General features: G+C 58.7%; 1 protein-coding gene across 7 annotated transcripts in view; it reads left to right on the forward strand.

The window, feature by feature from the left end:
* RAP1GAP2 (RAP1 GTPase activating protein 2) overlaps positions 1-21,700 on the forward strand; it is a 57,606-nt gene that overhangs the window by 7,156 nt on the left and 28,750 nt on the right. For 3 of the 7 annotated variants that reach the window (XM_065694303.1, XM_065694305.1, XM_065694308.1), the window contains exons 1-2: positions 3,097-3,257; positions 6,254-6,289. In XM_065694303.1, coding sequence (XP_065550375.1) covers positions 3,181-3,257; positions 6,254-6,289 — 113 coding nt within the window. In that variant the 5' untranslated portion in view covers positions 3,097-3,180. Of the gene's footprint in view, positions 1-3,095; positions 3,258-6,253; positions 6,290-20,675; positions 20,815-21,700 lie in introns of those variants that run through there. The other 4 variants (XM_065694304.1, XM_065694306.1, XM_065694307.1 and 1 more) reach the window with 3 other exon arrangements.

The following is a 21,700-nucleotide window of genomic DNA, read 5'->3' on the forward strand; positions in this document are numbered from 1 at the left end:
CACAGGCAGGGACCCCTTCCACTGGAGCAGCTTGCTCCAAGCCCCTGTGTCCAACCTGGCCTTGAGCACTGCCAGGGATGGGGCTGTCGGGGGCAGTTCAAGCCCTGCGGTCTCCTGCAGGGGATGGGAGCTGAGCTGGGGCTGTGCACAACCCGCCTGTGCTTCCCTCTGTGAGCAGCCCAGCTGCGTGTGCTCATTATCCCCAGCACTGCGCAGTTGTCAGCGCGCTGCTACGGCTCAGCCACGTGCTCCCTCCTCTCTTGTCTTGTGCCTGGTTGGGGTGATGGACATGGGCACCTCTCCTGCACGCTGCTCCCCTCTGAGCTGCCTGGGGGGCTCCAGGGTTGGTGTCCTTCATTATCCATTAACGATACGTGGCACTGAGGATGCTCACCAGGGTTGGAGATATGGCTGGGGTATGTCGGGGTGATGGGCTCATGGCTCTGGCAGAGAACCTTGGAAATGTTAATTCTGTCTTGTGCAGATGGCACCAAGGAGGCACCATCCTCCCCCAGGCCTTTGTTTCTTAGTTTGGGCTGATCAGTTCTGATGTGCCTGCTGTGAAAGGAGGAGGGATTTCTTTATCCTTTTGTTTTTGAGCTCAACTGTGTGAAATACCCCGAGGGGGAAGAGGGAAGCAAGCAAATGTCACTGCAGACACATTCCTCCTGGATGCCTCCCGTGCGGGTGACGTGGTGCTGGTGGGATGCGCTGGAGCAGAGTGGGGAAACTGGAGGCCCCTGCGGTCTTAGATTTGGGTCCCTGGTGTGGTTTTAACCTTTGCCTGGTCCAGATGCTGTTTGTCGCCTGTGTCTGGGGTGGCTGATATGGCCCTGGAGGGGATGAGGAGCAGGCAGAGCTGCTCTTTTGCCCCTGGGCACCCTTGGGTACTGGTCCTGCTGGTGCAGGGTGAGGTTGGCATCACATGGAGCTGCCTCGCACCTCTCCTTGCAGTGAGAAATGGAGGCAGCTCCCCCGTGGCTGTGTCGAGGTCCTGCTCTCCTCGGCTCTGACGTCCTAGGGGAGGTGTGGGAAAAATTCCTCTGCTGTGCCAAGGGGCCATAAGGAGACCCTAGCAAGCAGTGGTGACCCCCTGGCTGTGCTGACTCCAACAGCAGGGAGCGAGGCCCTGCCTTCTGCACGTCTCCCCCTCTCCCTCTGCTTCCGTGTGCCTCCGACAGCAGCAGGTTCACGTAAGGACTGAAGTGGCAGAGCGAGATGTGGTAATTGCTGCTTACAGACTGCAAGAGTAAACGTTCAAATGAAGAGCTGGCTGTTTTCCTGGGCCCTCCACGCTGCTTCTGGTGCGGTGCCAGCTGCAGACTGATGCTTCCCATGGCTGCTGTCACTACTGGCACTGCACCTCTGTCTGCAGGGCTGCACTGGGCCACAGCAGCCCCATGCAGTTCCCATGCACTGCAGGGCTCCCTGCCTGTGTTTTCAGGCATGTGAATCATGTGCGGCTCAGTAGAGCTGGGCAGAAACCAACTGCTGCGAGTGTAAGAGAGATGTGGCCTGGGGGGGAAGATGAAGCGCGAGGATAACGTCACACTGCTGTTGATGCAGAGCTTTAACACGAAGCATCCAGGCCAGAAACAAACGTGCTCTGAGCAAATGTCTGCTCCAGATATTTCATGGTACCTGAGTTACGGCTTTCAAGCCTGCAGCGCGCTTGGGAGGCTTTTGGGTTTTCTTTCCTTTTTTTTTAATGATGTTCTTAAGAGCCCTCAAATGCAAAGGATTTTGATCACTTCATCCCTCTAAGGAGAGACGGCTGTGGGCAGAAAAGTAGGAGTTGAAATAGCTGGGTTTGAGTCCAAGCTTTTTCCCCAGAATTGAGTGATTTCTCTCTCCAACTCCCCATCCACCCCCCTGCCTCCCCTCTTCCTTTCACACATCAGACAGGATCCAAATGCTTCTCAGTTTAAAGCTTTCGGGTGCTTGGATGAGAGGCTGGCTCCCGCAGAGCTCTGAGCTAGGATTCGCATCAGGACCCAGGGAGCGCTGGGAGCCAGGCTCTGCCCAGCAGCACTCCAAGGGATGTTTGCTGTGTGTGCGGGCTGTTATGTTGAATCACCGGAGTAGGAGGTGAGTGCACAAAGAGTTGAACCAGGAGCACCTGAGCTCTGAACTGAAGGGACTTCGGGAAGGGAGCCTTGGGTTCCTGCATCTCCTGAGCTCGGTGGATGATGCGAGGCTGCGGTGCGAGGTGCGGCTCCAACCCGCGTCCCACTGCAGCCCCTGGATAGTGCAGCCCCCCTGGCTGCCGAGGGATGCTTGGGGTTCCCACCCTTCCTCCTCACTCACCAGGGAGGGTGAATCCCCTCTTGCAGCCTGAGTGGGTGCAGATGGGTGCTGGTGGCTGGTGTGGGGCGGTGCAAGGTGTGAGGACGGGATGGCAGCCCCTGGATGTGGTGCCCAGGACCTGGGCGCTGGTGAGGAGCACAGCTCCCAGCTCCCATGGGCTCTGATGTTCCCAAAGGCTGGTGCGGGCAACAACAGCCCGTTTTCTTGTGACCTTGTGATTGATGGAAGCTCGTGTCCAGCTGGAGGTCAGCGTTTCCATCGAAGAGGGATTTACGAAGCCTGGCTGTTAGAGGACTGCGTGGTTTTCAGGGGCGGTCAGGCTGCAGATGCACATCACGGAGCTGCTGGGGAACGGGAGAAAACCCATGTACTGCTGCTGAATGGAGCGGGGTGGGAGGTGCCCCACTGAGAGCTGGAGCAGCCGGGGACCTGTTTGCTGTGAGAAGTGTGCTGATGGGGTTTTTGGGTCGGGGTTATTGAGGTTCCGTGCCTTTAGCGGGAAGCCCATTGAAAGGGGCTGGAGACACAGGAGGATCCCTGACCAGGGAGCCAGCTTGGTGCAGAGAATGCAGGATTCGGGGATGCAGACCCCTGCAGTGCCACCAGAGACCCTCTGCCAGCTGGGGCAGCCCCACGGCACCATGACGCCGTGTCCAGCCCCAGTGCCACGGCTCCTGCCGTTAGGAGAAATACGACATCTGCAGCACGGGGCTGTGAAAAGCCCGAGGCCGCAAGAGAAAACAGAGAAAAGGAAATGACTTTTATCTGGGTGCGTGGAGGGGAGGCGCTGGGTCCCCCCGCCCTGGCACAGCGCCTGTCCCGCAGGAAGCACCCGGCGCTGCTGGCGCACGCTGCCGCCGTCCCAGTGTCCCCATGGCTGGAGCGCCCCGGCAGCACCGAGCCACCATGTTCCAGAGGAAGCGCAGCGTCTCCTTCGGCGGCTACGGCTGGTGGGTGCCTCTTGTCCTGCGCCTCCTCGGTGCCGCATGGGGAGCTTCTCTTTCCCTCTGGAAGGAGGCACCGTGGTGCTGTGCTGCGGGGTCCTCATGGCAGAGCCCTTCCTGCTGCCCCGCGCCAGCACGTGCAGGAGTCAGGGTCTTCCCCCTGTGCCCACAGGGAAGCCCAGGCAGCTTCTCGCTGCTGCGGACCTGCTGCCCGCTCCTCTGTGCCTGGGCAGTGATGCTCGCAGCCGCCTTTGGCACCTTGTGGCACATGATGGGGTCCCACCGCGTCTATGGCAGGTTCCTGGCACCATTGGCACCTCCTGAGTTGTCCGTGCTCCGTCTGTGCTTGGCAGAGCTGTTTGGGTCTGCTTGCTTCTTGTGTCCCTTCTCTCCCAGATGTGTTATCTATAGGGAAATAAGGAAGTGGCACTGCTCTTCCCCAGTTTTCTCCTTTCTAATGTCCTTTATGCCCATCCCAGGTCTGTGCTGTGTGACTGTGGTCACTGGGGACTGATGGGCGAATGGGTGATTTTGTGGTGGCTTTGGCTCTCTGGTGCTGGCTCGAGGGCAGATCTGCTGCGGTGCTGTGGGGGCTGCAGGCTTGGGAGAACACTTGTGGCAGCTCAAAACCTGCTGGGGAAAGTGCTGCAGGGGGGCAGTGAGCTCGGGGGGGTTCCAGGTCCCTGGAATGAAGCTCTCGCCCCACTGAAGCCAAGCGTTTTCTCAGCTGTTTTTTTTCTCTACATGAAAAGGGGAAGGAAGTCCTTGGACATCCTCCTGCACACATAACTTCAGTGGAGGGCAGGCTCCTTCGGGGCAGAAGTGGCAGCTCTTGGGCAGCTCTGCCCCACTGCTGCCACCGGGAGCAGAGGCTCTGGGGCCCCAGCTGCAGCAGGCACACGCCGGGAGCTGCTGCCGGTGAGAGCCTCCCGCTGGGATGGAGCGGAGCCGTTACCCCCGCGCTGGGGTTTCGGGGCCTCTGGGCTTTGCTCTGTTGTTTTCCTCCTGGCTTTGGCAGTTGCAGGGAGCAGACAACCACAGCTGCGGCTCGGGCAGGAAACGAGGTCTGCTGGAGCGAGGGGGCTGCGCTGCAGGGCACGGGCTTGCTGCGAGCATCAGCACCCGCGCCTGCACGGGGCCCGAGCAGGGTGCGCGGGGGCAGCTCCCGGTGGGTCAGGGCACGGCTCCCTAGGGAGGATGCCCCTCGCAGCCGTGCGCTGCCCGGAGAGCTTTGTGCCCAGCGGGAAAACACTTCCCCGGGTGTTTACGGGACGGAAGAACCTGCTGCAGCCGGTACCTGCGCCTGCATCTTCTCACCCTGCCCCAGCCAACACACCCTTCCTGTGGGGACCGTGTGTGGGGTGGCCGGGCACACCCAGACACCACTGCCGGTGCCTTGAGAGCTGCTTCAGCCCTCCAGCAGGGTGTGAATCGGGGTTTATCCTGCCCACCGTCTGCATCTGCAGCCAGAGAGGTCCTGGGAAGAGCTGTCCCGGGGCAGCAGATGCGCTGTTGTCACCCTGGGATGTAGGGGTGCGCATCGCGGGTGATGTAAAGCCACGGTGACGGCCCTGGGGGCTGCCACTGCTCCCCTGCCCAGCTCACTGGCCCCAGTGCCTGATGCAGGGGCCCTGTCCCTCTGCCCCCAGCCGGGGCTGGCTGCTGGTGTTGGGGCAGCGGGTGCTGTGGGAGGCGCAGGGCTGTGCTGGGGTGTGCAGGAGGAGCTGGGCTGGGTGTGGGGTGTTTCACTTCACCCCACCTTGGGAGGGGGCACGGGGCAGGGCCGGCTCTCAGCTTAGTCATCCTGCAGCTGCGGTTTCCCTGCGCGGGGCTCTCTTTGCTGTGGTTTATTTCTGTTTCTTTTCTTTTTTCCTCCGCTCTCTACGAGGCCAAATACCAGCAACGGGTTTTAGTTCCTGCGGTTCCAGATGGAGCCGCTCGGTGTGGATCCCGCTCCGGTGCGGATCCCACAGGAGCTGCCCCAACACCCGCTGTCCCCTGGCTCTTTGCATCTGCCACCGACCCCAACAACAGCTCTTTACCCCAGCACACTTTAATGTTCAACTCAATTTAATGATCAACAGGGGCCATGGACGGGCTCGTTGAGTATTAAGTGACAATAGCAGGGGTCTGCGTCTACTTCAGGAGCAGGAGCGTGCCTGCTCTCCCAGAGCTGTTTGGGGGAATGCCTGGAACGAAGCTCCCATGGCCTTGGGGTCTGGGAGGCGAATGCTGGCCCAAGAGAGGGGATGGTGCAGGCACAGGCACGGCGGGCAGGAGGTGCCGGCTCGGGCCCTGGAGTACCAGGATCTGGCCCCGTGGGTACAGCCTCTTGTGACGGGGAAGTTGAGCCTGAAAGCAGAGGGAGGTAAAGCTGCGAGTAGAGGGGAAGCAGCATTTCTGCTGCCCTGCATCGTCCTCTGCGGGCACAGGGTGAAACAAGTGGGGTTTGGGGCTGCTGTTTAGTGTTTGCTTTTTCCTCGAGATGCGGCTCTCATCCCATGTGGCAGAGCGCAGCGTGCGCAGCGCCTGCCAAAAGACGTAATTTTGTATTTTGAGGCATTACTATGATTTGCATTAATTAATATTAATGTGACTGTAACCACAATGACTCCGTGGAGATAGGCACTTATTAGCGGTGCTAAATAAAGAAGTGAGGCACTGGGGCTCCCGGCAGGGCTGGCAGCAATGGGGCTGCTTCGTGGTCCCCCCATCTGTGTGCATGTGTGTGCTCACAGCAGCTATGGGCAAGGGAAGGGGTGAGTGCCCGGGTGGGGATGATGCAGCCCTGCAGGGACGAGCCTGAGCTCACACAGCGAGGCTGTGCCAGGGCAGGTACAGGCATCCTGCCCCTGCTGTATCCTTGTTCCTTTCTTGGGGGCATCACGGGGCTTCTCATGAAGCTGTGGGGTTGGGCTTGCCAGCAGCCCCCAGTACCCACGTTGGAGGGGGACACATCCCTCCTGCACCTGCAGTGACACCCTCCTCTGCTCTCTCCCCAGGATCGACAAGACGATGCTCGCCAGCCTGAAGATCAAGTGAGTGCCCTCATTCTTCTCTCATATAAAGTGATTCCCTGTGAGATACGCGGTGCTGGGGATGGCTTTGTGCATGGAGGATGCTTTCCTGTTAGCCGGGCTGTCTTTGCGGTTCCACCTCTGTGCAGTGGCACACCAGCCATATCTCCCTGCTCCTGGAGCTGTGTTTGTGTGTGTCATGCAGCTTGGTCTCCCTTCCAGTCCAAGGTGATTCAGGCACTGGGTGGTTATAACGACTGCAGCAACACAAGTGCTGCATGATCAGTGGGTTAACTCGCAGGTGGTGGGATGGGGGTGGGAATCGCCACCGAGCTTCTGGCAGTGGAGTCGGAGCTGGTTTATTCTGGTTTTGAACCGTGCAGTCTGGAATGAGGGTGGTGTCAGTGGGCAGTGGGTGCCTGTGCTCGTTGCATTGCTCCTGCTCCCGCAGGGCTTTGGGCATGCCTCTGGAGGGATGAAGATGCTCTTGAGGCCCAGGAGGGTCCGTGAGCCGGGGCTCTTGTGGTGCTGGCTGATGGGTGCCGGCTGTCAGCGTAACCATGTGCTGGCACAGAAGCACTCCAGCTCAGCCTCCCCGGGCACGGGTGATGTGTGTGGTAGCAACTCCTGTGGTTCCCTCTACAGCCATTAGTGGCAAAGTGCACAGAGAGCCCGGGGGAACCTGCTGCCCCAACGTGCCTGCAACTGCCCGTGGTAAATAGCACAACAGAGCTGCTGTCCCCGGCTCGGGGCTCGGGCTCTGCTGAGCTAATGAGAGGTTTAAATCAATGCTCACCGCTCTGGGTGAACCTCAGCAGGCTTCCCTTTTCCCATCGAGACGGGAAGGAGTTAAACACCCCGGGTACGTTGTGCCCTGATGTTTTCCCCAGGCCCCATGCAGCAGCCCTGCTGCAGAAACACCATTCAGCCTCCTTTCCCCACCATGCCGGGCACTGGGTGCCATGGGGCACGTTGCTGTGCTCCTGTTTAGGCAAGGGTGAGGGTCCAGGGCCACTTTTCTCTCTCCCATCCTCCTCTCCCGGCTGCAGGAGGGGGTTCGCTCCGGGCGTTCCATGAGCATCCACTGGAGCTGCTTTATCCCTGCCATTTGCAGCTAATGCTTTCCACAGCCTTTCCTAATGTGTCTGGTTTGTGGACAGATTGCTTCGTTAAATGGTTCTGTAATTGGGGCCCAGCCAGAGCCACATTAGATGTTTGTAAAAGCTTTTAAAATATATAGAAAAATAATAATAAAAACATAGTTCTGGTTTTCTAACACCCTCTTATTACTGCTGCAGCCTTCTGCTGACATGCCAGGCGTGGGCAATTCCTTCACTGTGTAACTTGCTAACAAAAAGACAAGCTGCTTTCTGCAAGCCAAGGAGCACTTCACGAAGCCTTGTGTGTGCTACAGGCATCAATATTGACTTGCAGGAGCCTGGCACGGAGGGAGAGTACAGGGTGGCAGATGTGGCCCCAGTGTTAGGCTGCAGGGGGGTCCCAGCGTGGTCTGAGCTGGCACCCAGGTTCGCTGGGGCACTGAGCCCCTCGATCCCCAGGGGTCAGTGGGTTACGTGCCCCTGCTGGGGTCTGGAGGGAAGGGTGAAGGTTGGGTCCTGTGTGGAGTTGGTGTCTGGTGAGACCGAGTGCGATGCTGGGCTGTGGGATGCTCCCTGCCTGCTGCTCTCCTCACTGGTGTAATAAACTCACACACACAGGTGGCACCAGAGCATCGAAGCGGTTTTCCCTCTGTCTGCCTCTCCTCTCTCTTTTAATTCGGGTTTCATTAGTTCCTATGGTAACCATGAATATGTCTGAGGGCCTCGGAACTGGAGAGGATGAGTGGATGCTGTGGAGTGGGAGTGTCGGGGCGAGGTGATGGATGGAGAGCCCTGGTACCGCGGGCAGGGGCTTGCGCGGTGCCGGGCGCTGCGGGGAGGCACCGGGGCCGTGCTCGGGCGGGGAGGGTGCTGTGAGGACCCAGCACCCCCGGGCGGCCGCCGCGGAACGGCCGCGCTCGCTGCTCGAGCTCCGAGATGCGCAGGAAGCTCCGGTGAGTTCGGGTCTGGCTCTGCCCCGGGGGCTGCCGCGGTCCCGGGCTGGCGGGGCTGGGTCTGCACCGGGAGCGGGTGTGCCCGGTCCCGCCGGCTCGGGTATGGGCGCTGGAGAGTGTGGGGGAGCGCTGGGAGATGCCCTGGTTGCCGGTTTGGGGGTGCATGTACCCAGGGGCTGGTGCTGCCAGGAGAGGGGCCGGGGCTGAGAGACGGAGGCTGAGGCACTTGTGCACTAAATGGGATTTGGCACGTGCCGAGCCAGGACTTTGGCATGGGCCGGTCCTGTTGCGATCCCTGCTTTTCTGTTCTCATGTTCCTTACTCCATGGGAAAGCACTGGGGCAGCTGAATCCCGCAGGCTGGCCAAAGGGCCTCACATCCAGAAGCAGCCCTCCAGACCCTGGCTTGGTGCTGGCATTTGAGCCGTGTGAGTGCCTGCAGAAAGCCTGCAGCTTCTGCGGGACTGTGGGGTGCTCCTGTGGTGCCCTGAGTGCTCCTCGGGGCACGGGTTCATGCAGAGCCTGTAAAACGTGGTGGAGTTTGAGGTCAGGTCGTGCTGCCTGGGAAGGGAAGAGCTGAGCCAGATGGCAGCTAAACCCACTTCCCGAGCGGGGAGGTCACCCCAGAGGAAAGCATCAGCCTATCGCAGCATCTTTGCATATCAAACCCAGCCCAGCCAGACGGGCTTGCCTGGTGAGTTTGCTTCTCATGGCCCTGCACTGACCCCAGGCAGCACAGAGAGTGCAGGGACCCCGAGACCCCTCCACACAGGAAATCCTTGTGCTGGGGATGCGGGAGGTAGGAAGGTGTGATGGGGACAAACCCGCTCTGATGGAGATGGACCCATGGGGACCTTCCTCTTCCCTGCAGACAGACTTCTCGGGAGCGAGCAGGCCAGGAGATGTCCCACGTGGGAGGTTAACCAGCCCCTTGCCTGCAATGGCTGCTCAGCCCCCTGCACTCTTTGGTGTCACCAGCCAGATACACTGAGAAACCACCAAGTGTTAAAAGCAAAAGTCAATAGAAAGTGCCTCCTTCAGGCGGAGTCACCTCTTTAGCCTTAAAAACAAAACCAGCAGTGAAATACTCATATCTCTGAGGAACAGAGGAGCCTTGTACACCGATTATTGAGAGTCAGCGTGTGTACAGCTAAAATTCACATGAAAGAGCATGTGATGCTCAGCTGATGGTGGGAACAGTGACGGAGATAAAGGTGGGAAGAGAAGAGATGAAAGATTTGCTTGACCTTCGAAAAATGAGCTGTGTCCAGGCTTGAGGCTCTTTAATATTTGATGGGCCAGAGCTGAGTTAATGGGAAGATGTGGGAATGATTTAGCTTCTTGGCAGTAGCTGCACTGAGTATTGCAATAATCTAGGAGGTCTGCACTTAGGTCCTATGAGGACAAGGTCTGGAGAGCAGATTGTGTTGGAGTTAATCCCTTTGACTTTATTACCACCTTTCAAAATGGGTAATTGCATGCAAATGTATGCTTGGCAATTGCACTGTAGCTGTAGGAACATGTGCATTGCACTGCAGAGGAAATGCGATCACAACTACGGCAAAGCAGTGGCAATTCCTTTGGCTTGGGGGCAGGAATGCAAGAGGAGAGCTGAGTGTATGTGGCTGGTGTGCCATGGGGGTGCTGGGACCTGGAGCAAGTGTTAGAATTGGTGAAAATGGATTTTAACCAATTTTAACCCAACCACTAAGTCTGGGTGGGCAAAATGAGGTAGGGGCTGGCCCTGCTCCCAGCCAAGTGCTGGGCAGTCTCTAGATGGGTCTGTGTGGATGGCGTTTAACTGGGCACCCAGCCGAGGCAAAGGCTGTTTAACGGACATTGCCCCACCATCTTGATGCTCTCCTCTACCTAGAGGGATGCCTTGCCCTCTCCAATACTGTTGTTATACTGATTGCCATTGATGTGCTTGTGGCTTACCTCACAGCAAGTTCTGAGCTTTCCTGAGCCACCTTTCTGAGTCCCCTGGCTCTAATCCCACCCCGATTTCTCGTGAAGTTTTGCTGGAATCCTAAGCCCCCCGTGCCAGGCGATAGGCCAGCCACCCGAAGTGGTTCAGTCCCTTCAAAATGATGGTGGGAACTCGGTTTGTACCTTTAGTGCTTCCTCAGTGAAGCTGCTGCTCTGCCTCCTCCCGGGGAGCTCCTAGGGCACAGTGGGCTTGCGGGGCTGGACACAGCATCCCTGGCAAAACGGGTTCTTGTGCCGGAGGCAGGTCTGGTGCCAGGGTCCCTGCCGGCACAAAGCCCCTCACCAGTGCAGGGAGGCTGCAGGCCAGTGGCCAGGGATGGTGACAGCTCCCGGCTGCCGCCATCCCCGCTCCCTGCCTGCTGCCTTTGAGCTGCCTCTTGAGCCCTTGTGCCAGCCCCGGCCAATGCGGGGAACACGGGGCTGCGCGGATCCAAGTCACTGCTGCCCTCGCAGCCCCCAGTGACAGCTCCGCCCGGCGGGAGGCTGGAGGCTGGCAAAGCCGCTGCCGCTGACCCGAGTCCTTCACCGATCCGCCGCTGTTTGGGCGCTGTCTAAGCCAAGCCCCCTCCGCTCCGGCCGGGTTTCGGTGGGCCCGCACCCAGGCCGTGCGGGTCAGCCCCTGCCTTCTGCAGGAGGCGACGGACCCGCGAGGAAGCGTCCCCAAACCCTCCTCCGTTTGCAGCGCGGATGCGAACACGCGGCAGCGGGCGGCGGCGGTGTGGGACCAGCCCGGGGCCTCCCGGAGGCTCCCGGCCGCGCTCCCCGGGCTGAATCCTCTTCCCGGCTGTGCCAGCAGTGGGCACACGAGCGCTTGGCTTCTGCTGCCGCTGGTTCCCCCTGCGAGCAGATCACAGCGGGGGGAGCCGGTGCCGGGGGTGCTGCTGCTGCCTGGCCACATCGGGGTGACCTCCTGTGTGCTGGTGACCAGGCTGCTGCGAGCCCGGTCCCTCAGCTCGCATCGCAACCGCGGCCGCCCCTCTGGGCAGTGGGGTGAGCCCCGAGCAGGGGCTGCAGGGGATGGGGCAGTGCTCGGTGCCCACCAGGGAGCAGCGGTGAGCGTTGCCCCGTCCCGGCATTCCCAGGCCGGAGATCTTCAGCCCGAGGTGGGAGTCGCTGGTTCCACAGGAGCGATGTAAACCTCCCAGAACCGGGGCGATTGACAAAATCCAGCCGGCCCCAACGTCTCCCCGCTATCTCCGCCGGCAGGCGGGAGCTCTTCCCTCTTCCTGGAAGGGCGGTTATCGGCCCGGCCGTCCCCAGAGACACCCACCCCGAAGCATCCTTGAAGCACGCTTCACTGCCTGCCCAGGCAGAAGAAGCTTTCCCAGCAGCAGAAAGGTGCTGTCGGCTTTGAGGACTTGGGGCGTCATATCCATTTAACCTGGTAAGCCCTATCTATGCGCGATTTCATGGGGGGATATTGGCACAGCTCGAGTGATGCTCCTGCCCTTGGAGACTCTCCTGGTATGTGGCTCCCAGTGGCTTGCTGTAGATATTTGGGGTTATTTGGGGGGTTATTCCTGCAGAAGCCTGAGCTGCAGAGCCGAGGCAGCGGATTGGGATCTGGCGATGCCAACGCCGCTCCCCGGTGAAGCTGAGCTGGTGCAGCCTGTGCTCACCAGTTCCATATGTTAAAATGTTGTTGCTGTCAGCCCTCACATATTTAAAGCTAGATTATCCACAACTACATCTGCCCAGAGGACTTAGCAACCCCACATGGGTCTATTTTTAGCGGTGTTTCAGACCTAATAAACCCTGCTGGGTTATAGATCTTCCCTCCTGCCATATTTGCAGCCTGTCAAAATAGGAGCTGTTTGCAGACAGCCGAAAGGCGGCTGCTGGGAAGAAATAACAGCCTTCTAAAAGCAAATATTGTTGTGACGGGCTGGGGGGAGCCTTAATGGCTGCAGTGACAGAGGCACCATCTGCCTTGGGTGCGTGTTCGCAAAGATCTGGGTGCGCAGGAGGACGGGGTTGTGTGTGGGAGCCGAGGGTGCAGCAGGGCTGCCACGGAGCTCACCCGGGGCAGGGTCCTGGCTGCTGGTGAGTGCTGGGGGTGTGGAAAAGCCTTTTCCCTGCTCAGAGTGCCTGCTGGCCTCCCCTTGGCTGTGTGTCCTCTTGCCTCTGGGATGGGAGCAATTTGGGAGCGCGAGCAGCCAATGAGGCCGGAGCAGGGCTGGGAGCACGGTGCTGGCACAGGCGCTGGGCCAGAGCCTGTGCTTTGCTCCTGACGATAACCTCATTAACTGCTGCGCTGCTCCTGCCACCCATTGCTTTCTCTTTGGTCTGCAGGGCCCTGGCTCCGCAGGGGCCGGTGCTGGCGAGCCCATGGTGCGGCAGGAACACGGCCGCTGGCACCGCGCCGGGTGCTGGAGCTGCCTGGCAGCGCTCTCACTCCAAGGGAGGGTTTGGTGCCAGACGGTGCCAGCAGGACCCGTGGTCGCTGTCTGGAAATGGCCCGGCTCCATCTCTGATGGTTTATTTCCAGTGGGGCTCGTGATGCTGGGTTTGCGCTTGGTCAGCAAACACTCGCATCAGCGTTGGACCCGTGTGACATCCAAGGACCTGGCGTCCTCCAAAGCCTGGTTTAGAAACCTGTCTTAGCTTAGACTCCCACCCAGAGGAGATGTGTAGAGGCTTGACAGGTACTTGAACAGGTCAGAGCTGTTACGATGTCCCTGTGAAGACTCAAAGGTCACTCCTTTCGGACACCGTTTCTCTCGTTCCTCTCGAATGTTACCGGTGTCACATCAGGGACTGCGACCCCTCCTTCTCCTAAAGGCAGTTTGGTGTTCCGCCTCTCCAGCTGGAGCTTGGTGCTCATGTGAGGGTGAACCAGGGGCTGAGGAGTGGCTCAAGAACTTCCATCAGGTCTTCACTGGAGCTCCAGAACCTAAACACAACTTTGTTAACTGAATGATTTGCTTTTCACTTGCACTCTAAGCTCCAGGGCAGGGGCTGTGCTGACGGCCAGGAGTGTGAGGCCGTGGTGGTGGAAAATACAGGATGAGACCAGAGGTCTGTGTCCACCTCCTGGGAGTGCCGGTGCTCAGGGGAACACCGGGAAGCAAGACACGTAAGTCATGTCCTTTCATCCGAGGTGCCCACCTCCTCCTGGGCACACTGCACCCAGGCAGTGGGAAAGGAGGGTTTTCCTTTTGCCTGTGGTTATACCACTGCCCATGTGGCTGATGTGGTCATAGTGGCTGCAGGCTGGACACACAGAAGGTGCTGCTGTGAGCGGGGCTCTCCCCTGCTGCTCCAGGCACGTCTCCCGGAGAGGACAAGCACCCATCCGGAGACCCTGTCGTGGTGCGGGCAGTGTGCATGTGGCACCAGTACGGAGCAGGTCTCTTGTTCCTGCTCATCGATGAGGTTGCACAGTCTGAGGTGATTTAACAAGGGAGATACTGGGCTGGGTTTCCAGATAACAACTGCATCATTTTCTTTCTATCTGAAGCAAGAGGCAAGGAAAAAGACGCAGAGCCACAGAAACCCATTGCTGAATGTGATTGACTTCAGCACATTCCCTATTGTACAGATGTCACTGAGATAATACCTGTGTTTTAGCTCCACAAATTATATGTCTCTTAACACTCTCACATCAAACAAGGTGTCTGAGGGAGACGGGTAATGGAGAGGCCAGCATCTCCTGTGACAGCATCTGGGAGCTGCTGGCCCAGCCACTGCTCCCCATGGCACAGGGACACGCTCCTGCATGCACCGATGACCACCCCTCGCAGCAGAGCAGGGCACTGATCTGCCCCCAGGTTTCTGGAGCTAGAAAGGGTTTCTCCCCATTCAGCACAGGTTGACGCAGTGGCAGATACCATCCCTCCTGTCACCAGAACACCGCAGCGCTGAGGGAAACCAAGGCCCAGAGACAGCATGAGATTTTTCCATGGCTGGATGCTGGTGGTGGCTGATTGGAACAACGGCTTCGGGGATGGTGGCTGCTCTGCAGGGCGAGCTGGGGAAGGACCAGGGCTAAGCAGGGTGCTGGTGGTGCTGGGAGCGTGTGGCTGATGTTGGTTTGCCATGCATCCTGGATCTGGCTTTATTAGTGATGTTAAGGATAAATGACGGCATTTAGGTCACTGATTTGTTAGTAAAATTCAGAGATCTGCTCATGCTGTAAAGACCTATTTCCTCTGCTGATTCGATCTAGTTTAATTTAATGCCGAAATCTTGGTGCTCATCTCTTCAGAAAGTCTGCGTTTACAGGGAAAACCACCCCAAATTATCAAGAAGACAATTTCCATGTAATTATGCTGCTGTCACAGGCGTGACTGCCTGGTGCTGTGTTTAACCATCAGAGATTATACACTCACACAAGGGAGCAAACCAGGCAGGGGCTGGTGCAGCACCGGAGGCTGACACACGTCTGCCTTCTCCTCTGCCACTAAATCACTGCCTGGCCTTTGGCATCTCCCTCCATCTCCCCAGGCTACCATTTTCCTCTTGACTTCGGTTTATTACAGTACCTGCTGGCCCACGATGTGCTGAGGAGCCAGGGCCAGCGCTGCTTGGCTCTGTTCAGCACTGCTCTGCTTAGCTCAGCACTGCCCTGCTCTGGTTGCTGGCGCTGAAGGGGCACCAAAATCATGTGCTCAGCACCAAAACATGATTCTTGTGATGAAGTCCCAGGTGCGTGTGATGGGAAGGTGCTTCCTAAGAGCAGCCTCCAGAGGGACACAGCTTTGATAAGAAGCTCTCGTGCTTGAGCAAACAGCCACTCGGTTGCCCTCCCACCAGCACTGCTTGGTACCAAACCTTTGCTGCCTCCTTCTCTGTGCTCAGGGGAAAGGGAAGGGGCACGGGGTGACCGCAGGGTGGGCAGGACCTGTGGCCCAGCCGTACCTTCCCCTGTGATCTGCAGTGGGTCACCTGCTGGGGTACAAACAGCCACGCCGTGCCCTCCGCTTGCAGGGTTTTGTGCTCCAAGTTGAATTGCAGTGTGATAATCCGAGCTCATGTTGTATCACTGCGCTAACGCAGAACACAGCTCTGCTCTGCAGCCGCGCTGCTGCTGGCCAAGGCTTTGTGGGGGCAACACTCACTGATCTCTGCGTGGTTTTGGGGTGGGCAGGGGTGTGCCGGTATTCAAGGAGCTGTTTTCCACACCGGCAGGATGAGAGAGGAGGCCGCTGACCACAGCGTGTGCCACAGGTACCACCAGGTTCTGCCTAAGGAGCTCAGCTCTGGTGATTGCGTTACTGCTCTGCTTCATACATGGGCACCGTAGTGGGAAAATCACTCACGTTTCACTCCAGAGGGGCTCATAAACCAGGGCAATCGGCAGCACCGCTGACCATCAGACCCCGCTGCTGCTCCCGTGCGGGGCCAGCTCGTTTTTAGTGGCTGGCAATACCTGCCTGAGCCTTGGCTTCCTTCTGCAGCGGGAGGTCGCCCACTTGTAATGAGTTTTTGTTCTTTCCTTGCGGCTTTGATTGCTTTCCCTGCTCATTTCCTGGGAAGGCTGATGATTGCGCTGGGGAGATGACACATCGCCGGCCGCGCTCGGCCCCAGGTCAGGCAAAGGGTCGATGCTCATGTGTGCTTGTGATGGGCTCTGGATGAGGAACAAGCCCATTGTGTTGGCTCCCAGATAAATTTCTTTTGCCTGTATCAATCCTGTGTTCCTGTGTATCTCCTGTGCTGGATGGCAGGGAGCTGCAGGCGCAGTGGGAAAGCTGGGTCTGCCCCACACTTTGGCACACATCAATCCCTCTCCTGATCACTCTGAATCGGCAAGGTGCTGAGGTTGCTGGTGGTGTATTGTGCCCATCTCACATGGTTTCAGGAGAGATAAACCTTGCTGTGTTCCATCCCTGCACTGCCTGCACGGAGCAGCTGCTTTGTGCTTTCTTGGTATTTCCTCTCTGTCTTTCTGATTGAAGCCATAAAATAAATCTCTAATCAGATTACTCGGGGCTGGATGTAACACAATCTAAAGCTCTAGTTCTTGTGATACTTCTCTTAAAACTGGATGCACTCTTATCCTCCTCCTGCAGCACCGTTTGGAATGTCCTAATCGCCTTCTCCCTACTTTTGCAAGCTCCCAAATCCTTTTCTTCCTCTGCCAGGGAAATCAGAACGTGACTGCTCCTTCGCAGGGAGCCGGTTGCTATTCCTGGCTTTCGGTCTGTGCTGTTTCGACTCCTTTTGTTCTCCCCAGCTGTGCCCAGCCACGTCCTGCTCGGGTGGGGGAAGCACCATGGGGGGCTCTGGGTGATTGCTGCGGTGATGGGGAAGGGTCCCTGGGCAGAGCTGTTGGTGCCCCATCGGCCGCGGTGGCTCAGCCACGCCAGGGCCGGTCTGGCTGTGCCTGCAGCCCCTGTGGTACATGCCTGGCATAGCTCGTGTGTTTCTGGCCCTGGCCCTCCTGAACCAGAAATACCTCCTGTGAAGGGAGGCGCAGAGCGCTCCAGGGACGTGCTCAGCGCCGTGGCTCTGGCCGGAGGAGCCCTGAGTCACCAGAGCCGGGCTGGGCTGTGCCCATGGCTCAGGTGGGAGCGATGGGGCCATGGGGTGAAACGCACCCATGAGCGGCTCAGGAAGGGCTGCTTCGTGATGGGGGCTTTGCTCTCACTGCAGCACTGACACAGAAGCCGAGTTGCTCCACAAATACATGGCGTCATCACAATATTAGTAGCATCACTTATTCATGGGAGGTTCTTGACCTCGTCACAATCTAGTATTTTCGGATCCTGCTTTCTTAGCAGAGTGTCCAGAAGGAAATGTCAGGCTTTGTGTAAATGAACCAGCCACCCATGATCTGCTAATCACAGCGTGTGATTGTTCTGACCTGAGCATTCCCTGGCCTGGCTTCCTCGCTAGCTGCAAACCTGTCTCCTCTGAAGCAGAAATGTCAGGGTGTTTTTAAGGAGAGATTTATTTCTTCACGCAACAGGGGCAGCTGCTGGACTCGGAGGTTATTTAATCACTGCGGAGTGACTGATTTAACACTGATTGTTTTGTTAAAGGAAGGATGGAGCCTCGGAGGAGCCCAGCAAGGCTGGGGGGATGGAGGGAGTTCATGGTCTCTGGTCCAGGCTCCACCACAGAGAGGGCTGGAGCTCCCTCCATCTGAGCCCGGGACCCTTCCATGGATGGGGAGCTGACAGTGCTCCAGGGACCTCTTCAGAGCTGACCCAACCTGCCCCTCACTGGGACTGGTTTGATGGGATCCTCTCGGAGGGAGTCAAGGCTGGATTGGGGACCCACATCATAGCTGATGTGCTGCTGGAGCCAAGGAGACCTGGCTCTGCTCCTGGGTGAGGGTGCCCCAGTGGCCACTGTGGCCATGCAGTTCAGGTCCCTGTGCTCCCAGCTCGCTGTGCCCACCCTGCTCCTGCTCCTTGCATTGGTGATCAGAGCTGGTCACTGTGTGCACCGTGAGCTCTTGTCCCTTTGCAAGGGGGACCCACTGGATGTGAGAGGGGAGAGCAGCAGGGAAGGGAGAGAAGGGAAGGCAGGCAGGGGCTGGGGCTGTTCATATGCACCAGTCCTGCTGCCTCCCCTGCCTCCTGGAGCATCCCTGGTGCCCTGCCCCAGGCTGTCCTGGAGCATTTGTCAGGTAGCAGAACACAGGAAATGGAGGGCAGCTCCTTCGGGGCCCCACTGCAGCCACCAGCGATGTCTCTGGGAGGAGGATGTCTCTGGTTCCCCCTCACCTGTGTGTCCAGTGCCTGAGCATTCTGATCCCCAGGGGGACCCACAGCCCCTCACCATTGCTTGTCTTGCCCTTGTCCTATAAATTGCAAATCAGCAGAAATTGATTTCAGGCAGGCTTGTTTGCCCTGCTTGGATGGAGAAGACGTGGCTGAGTGTGTCTGCGCAGAGTGATTCTCTATTTCCAAATATGAGAGAATTGAACATCTTTAAAAATCAATACAAAGCCACTTCAGCATAAACCAGGAGGAGATTAATACTTAACTTGTCTGGAAAAGGGGAAGAGAGACAGTGGAAAATGTCTCCAGGGAGAGAGACTCAATGAAATTCAAAGCTGCCTGTTTAATGCGAGAGGGAAAAGGTTTAAAATTAACGCCCTCCCCCTCCATTAACCAGGAGCTAATGAGGTGCTGCCGAATCGCTGCGATTTGGGGTGAGAGGGGCTCTCATTTCTTTCTTTTTTCTTTGCTATGCCTGGAAATCTGTCGTTCCAATGACTTCTGCTCCGGAGGAAGCAGTCGGTGTCGCCTGCAAGAGCAGGCGTGTTGGGCCAACAGAAGGCTCTTCAGTGTGAGCTGAGCACTCTCCCTTCCCACCAGGGAGGGTGAAGGAGGCACCGGGGTGAAGAGGAGCCTTTCCTCTCCCCACACAGGTTCTCTTCCCTACCACGTGTGGTTTGGCTTCAGCCAATGTTGTGCCAAGGGGGCAGGAAATGTGTTTTGGGGTGTTTTGAGAATGGGTTGGGCTTTTCCTCATGGGGATGTGGGGATTTGGGCTGGGATCCCTGTGCCGAGGCCCTGCTGCTGCTCCAGCCTCCCCGGGGACTCATGAGGTCTGCTGGAATACAGAAACACTGGTCTTGGCTTGGAGCTGAGATCTTGACTCTCTGAAGAGCTGTTTGTGTGCTGTGTAGGTCCGTGTGAATGGTGTGGTCAGGTCCTCCTGGGCTGAATTAATGTGGCATCTTGACAAAAATAACACTGTTCATACTTTTATCTGGCTTTTAGTAGAATGCAGGAAGAGATTATGGGGATGATGGGGTTTTGTTGAATTAAAGGATATGCCTGATTAGAGATTGTGCTAAAACATTTAGATAGGAAAGGCTGGAGCTATGGTCACATTGGTCACCTTAAGCATGGCAGGGAGGGGTGGCAGCGAGAGTGGCTGCCAGATGTGATCTGTGGCTCCCAAGCAAACACATTCATTGCAGGAGAGCCCCAGTGCTGTTAATGATTGACTGCCCCAGCCAAGGGCTTTCCAGGCCTCTCCTGCTCCAGGGCCTTGTGAGACCATGGGGATGTTGTGTTGTGTGTGACCGGGTGGGCAAGGGATGGGAGCTGCTGCAGGGGGATGTCCTGCTGCAGTGGGATGCTCATGGTGAGGTAGTTCTGGCTGGGGCTATGGGTGGGTGGCCATGGTTGTGTGCCCCCAGATCCCTGTGCCCCCCAGCCCCCTGCCCATTTGTGGCAGGGCCCCTCCTATGCTGTGCTGGGGGTCCTCCCATGCGGGAGGTGTGCTCCCTGCTTTGGGGCCAGGCTGGTTAGAGCACATCCAAGGGGATGTTTTCCTGGGCTTCACCCGATGTTGCAGTGGGATTACGGTGACTGCAGGGTATGGAGCTCTGCTGGGTTAGCTGCAAGTGCTGATGGTTCAGTCCTGTTCAGGGCTGGAGCTGTGCCTGCGTGTTCTCCTAGATGCCTACAGCATGGGCTGTGTTTTCATCCCTCCACTGAGGAGCATGCTCAAAATGCTGTAGCTGGTCCTGTGTCTAATTCCTGTGAAAATTAAATTCACAGAGGAGGAAGGTGAGATGGGGGGGACGGACAGGGAGGCCCGGGTGTTTCATCGCCATGGCAACACAGACTTCCAGGGGAAGGTGCTGAGGTTGGGAAGTAGATCACATACAGTTTACTTAACTTAAAAATATATATGTCTTTCCTGGAACAAGCTGTGTGCCGGCTCCCTGGTGCAGGAGGCAAGCTGAAGGGCTCCTGCTGCCGTGCTGCTCCCGGGCCTGGCTCCGTGCAGCTCTGCACTGGGAGGGAGGGATGCTCAGCTCTGGTCCATGCAGCTCTGCTCCGGGGAGGGATGCTCAGCTCTGGTCCATGCAGCTCTGCTCCGGGGAGGGATGCTCAGTCCTGGTCCATGCAGCTCTGCTCCGGGGAGGGATGCTCAGTCCTGGTCCATGCAGCTCTGCTCCGGGGAGGGATGCTCAGTCCTGGTCCACGCAGCTCTGCTCCGGGGAGGGATGCTCAGTCCTGGTCCATGCAGCTCTGCTCCGGGGAGGGATGCTCAGTCCTGGTCCATGCAGCTCTGCTCCGGGGGAGGGGGAGAGGGATGCTGAGCCCTGGCGCAGGCGCGGCAGCCACGGGCTCAGATCGGCTCCGTGTTATCCCGTTCGGGGAAGGTTCGGAATGTCAGAAAAAGGCAGAGGGAAGCGGCTGCGAGGCAGGAGCGCCTCCTTCCCCCGGTCCGGGTTCTGAGGGGCTGCCATGTAACTTCCCCCGCTGGAAACCCCGGTGCCGGCGTGCTCAGACGCGGCTCTTCCCTCGGTCCCGGTCTGGCGGCGGGCGCACGGAGCGCGGTCGCGGTCCCGCACACACACACGCTGCCGCCGCCGGGGAGCGCGCAGGGCGGCGCGGGAGCGGAGGCGGGCGCGGACGCGCTGCTGCCCCCGCAGGTGCCGCGGCGAGGGCCGGAGCTCGGGCGGCGGCGGCGATGTCCGTGTCCCGGCCGGCCGGGAGGATGCCCGCCCGTCGGGCCGGCGTGCGGGCGGCCGTGGTGCTCATCGGGCTGCTGCACCGGTCCCGCAAGCAGAGCAAGGAGAAGAGGTGACGAGCGGTGCGCCCCGGGGGGCCCGGCGGCGGGCGGCGGGGGTGCCCCGGGGCGGGGGCTCCGGTGTGGGATGGAGCTGGGGGTCGTGTGTGTGCGGGCAGCGCTTCCCTGGGGCTGGACCGCAGGCGCGGGGACCACCGGGACCGGCCGCCGGGGTCTGTGCTTGCCTGCCCGGGGGTGATGGCGTGAGAGGGGGAGCAGGGGCCGCCCTCCCGCCTCCCCCAGCGGGGTGAGCCCCGACATCCGCCTCGGCCCGCAGGGCACGGAGCGGGACCGCGCTCCGCCGGGGCTCCGGAGCCGCTTGGACTCGGCGCAGCAGCCGAGAGCAGCTGAAGGAGGGTTTCGTGTTTCATTGACTGAGCCGCGGGTTGTACTCGGTGCTCAAGTTTGCGCTGGGAGGAAAGGGCCTGCCGGCCATGGTGTGCCGCGGGCATCCGCGCCGCTTCTCCCCGCGCCCGAGGCGCTGTGCGCTGCCGAGAGTCGCCCCGCTCGGGTTTGTGCTGCACGTCCCCGGTCACGGAGTTCTCTCCCCTCCAGGACTGTGCTGCTCTGGCAACTTTGCTGTTAAAAATAGTGAGAATTGTGTGCCCAGACCTCGGCGGTGCGTGTGCCGCTGAGCCGGGTGGAAGCGACGTGGGCACTGCTGCAGATGGAGCGTTTTTTGTGTGGTTTTCTGGCTGGTTTTTTGGTTCAATTTGTGATTTTGTACCACAGCCATATGAATGGAGAATTGATTACTCGGAATCTTTATTGTAACGTATCTCCCCATCCCCTTATCTATGAGCCTGAAAAAAAATCAGCGTAAGACAACTGGGATGAAGCTGTAGCTCTTTGCCCACCCACAGCTCTGGGGCATGGAGGTCATACCCCCGTTTTTCATGC

The sequence above is a fragment of the Lathamus discolor genome, chromosome 14, assembly GCF_037157495.1.
Source record: "Lathamus discolor isolate bLatDis1 chromosome 14, bLatDis1.hap1, whole genome shotgun sequence".
Classification (NCBI taxonomy): Eukaryota; Metazoa; Chordata; class Aves; order Psittaciformes; family Psittacidae; genus Lathamus; species Lathamus discolor.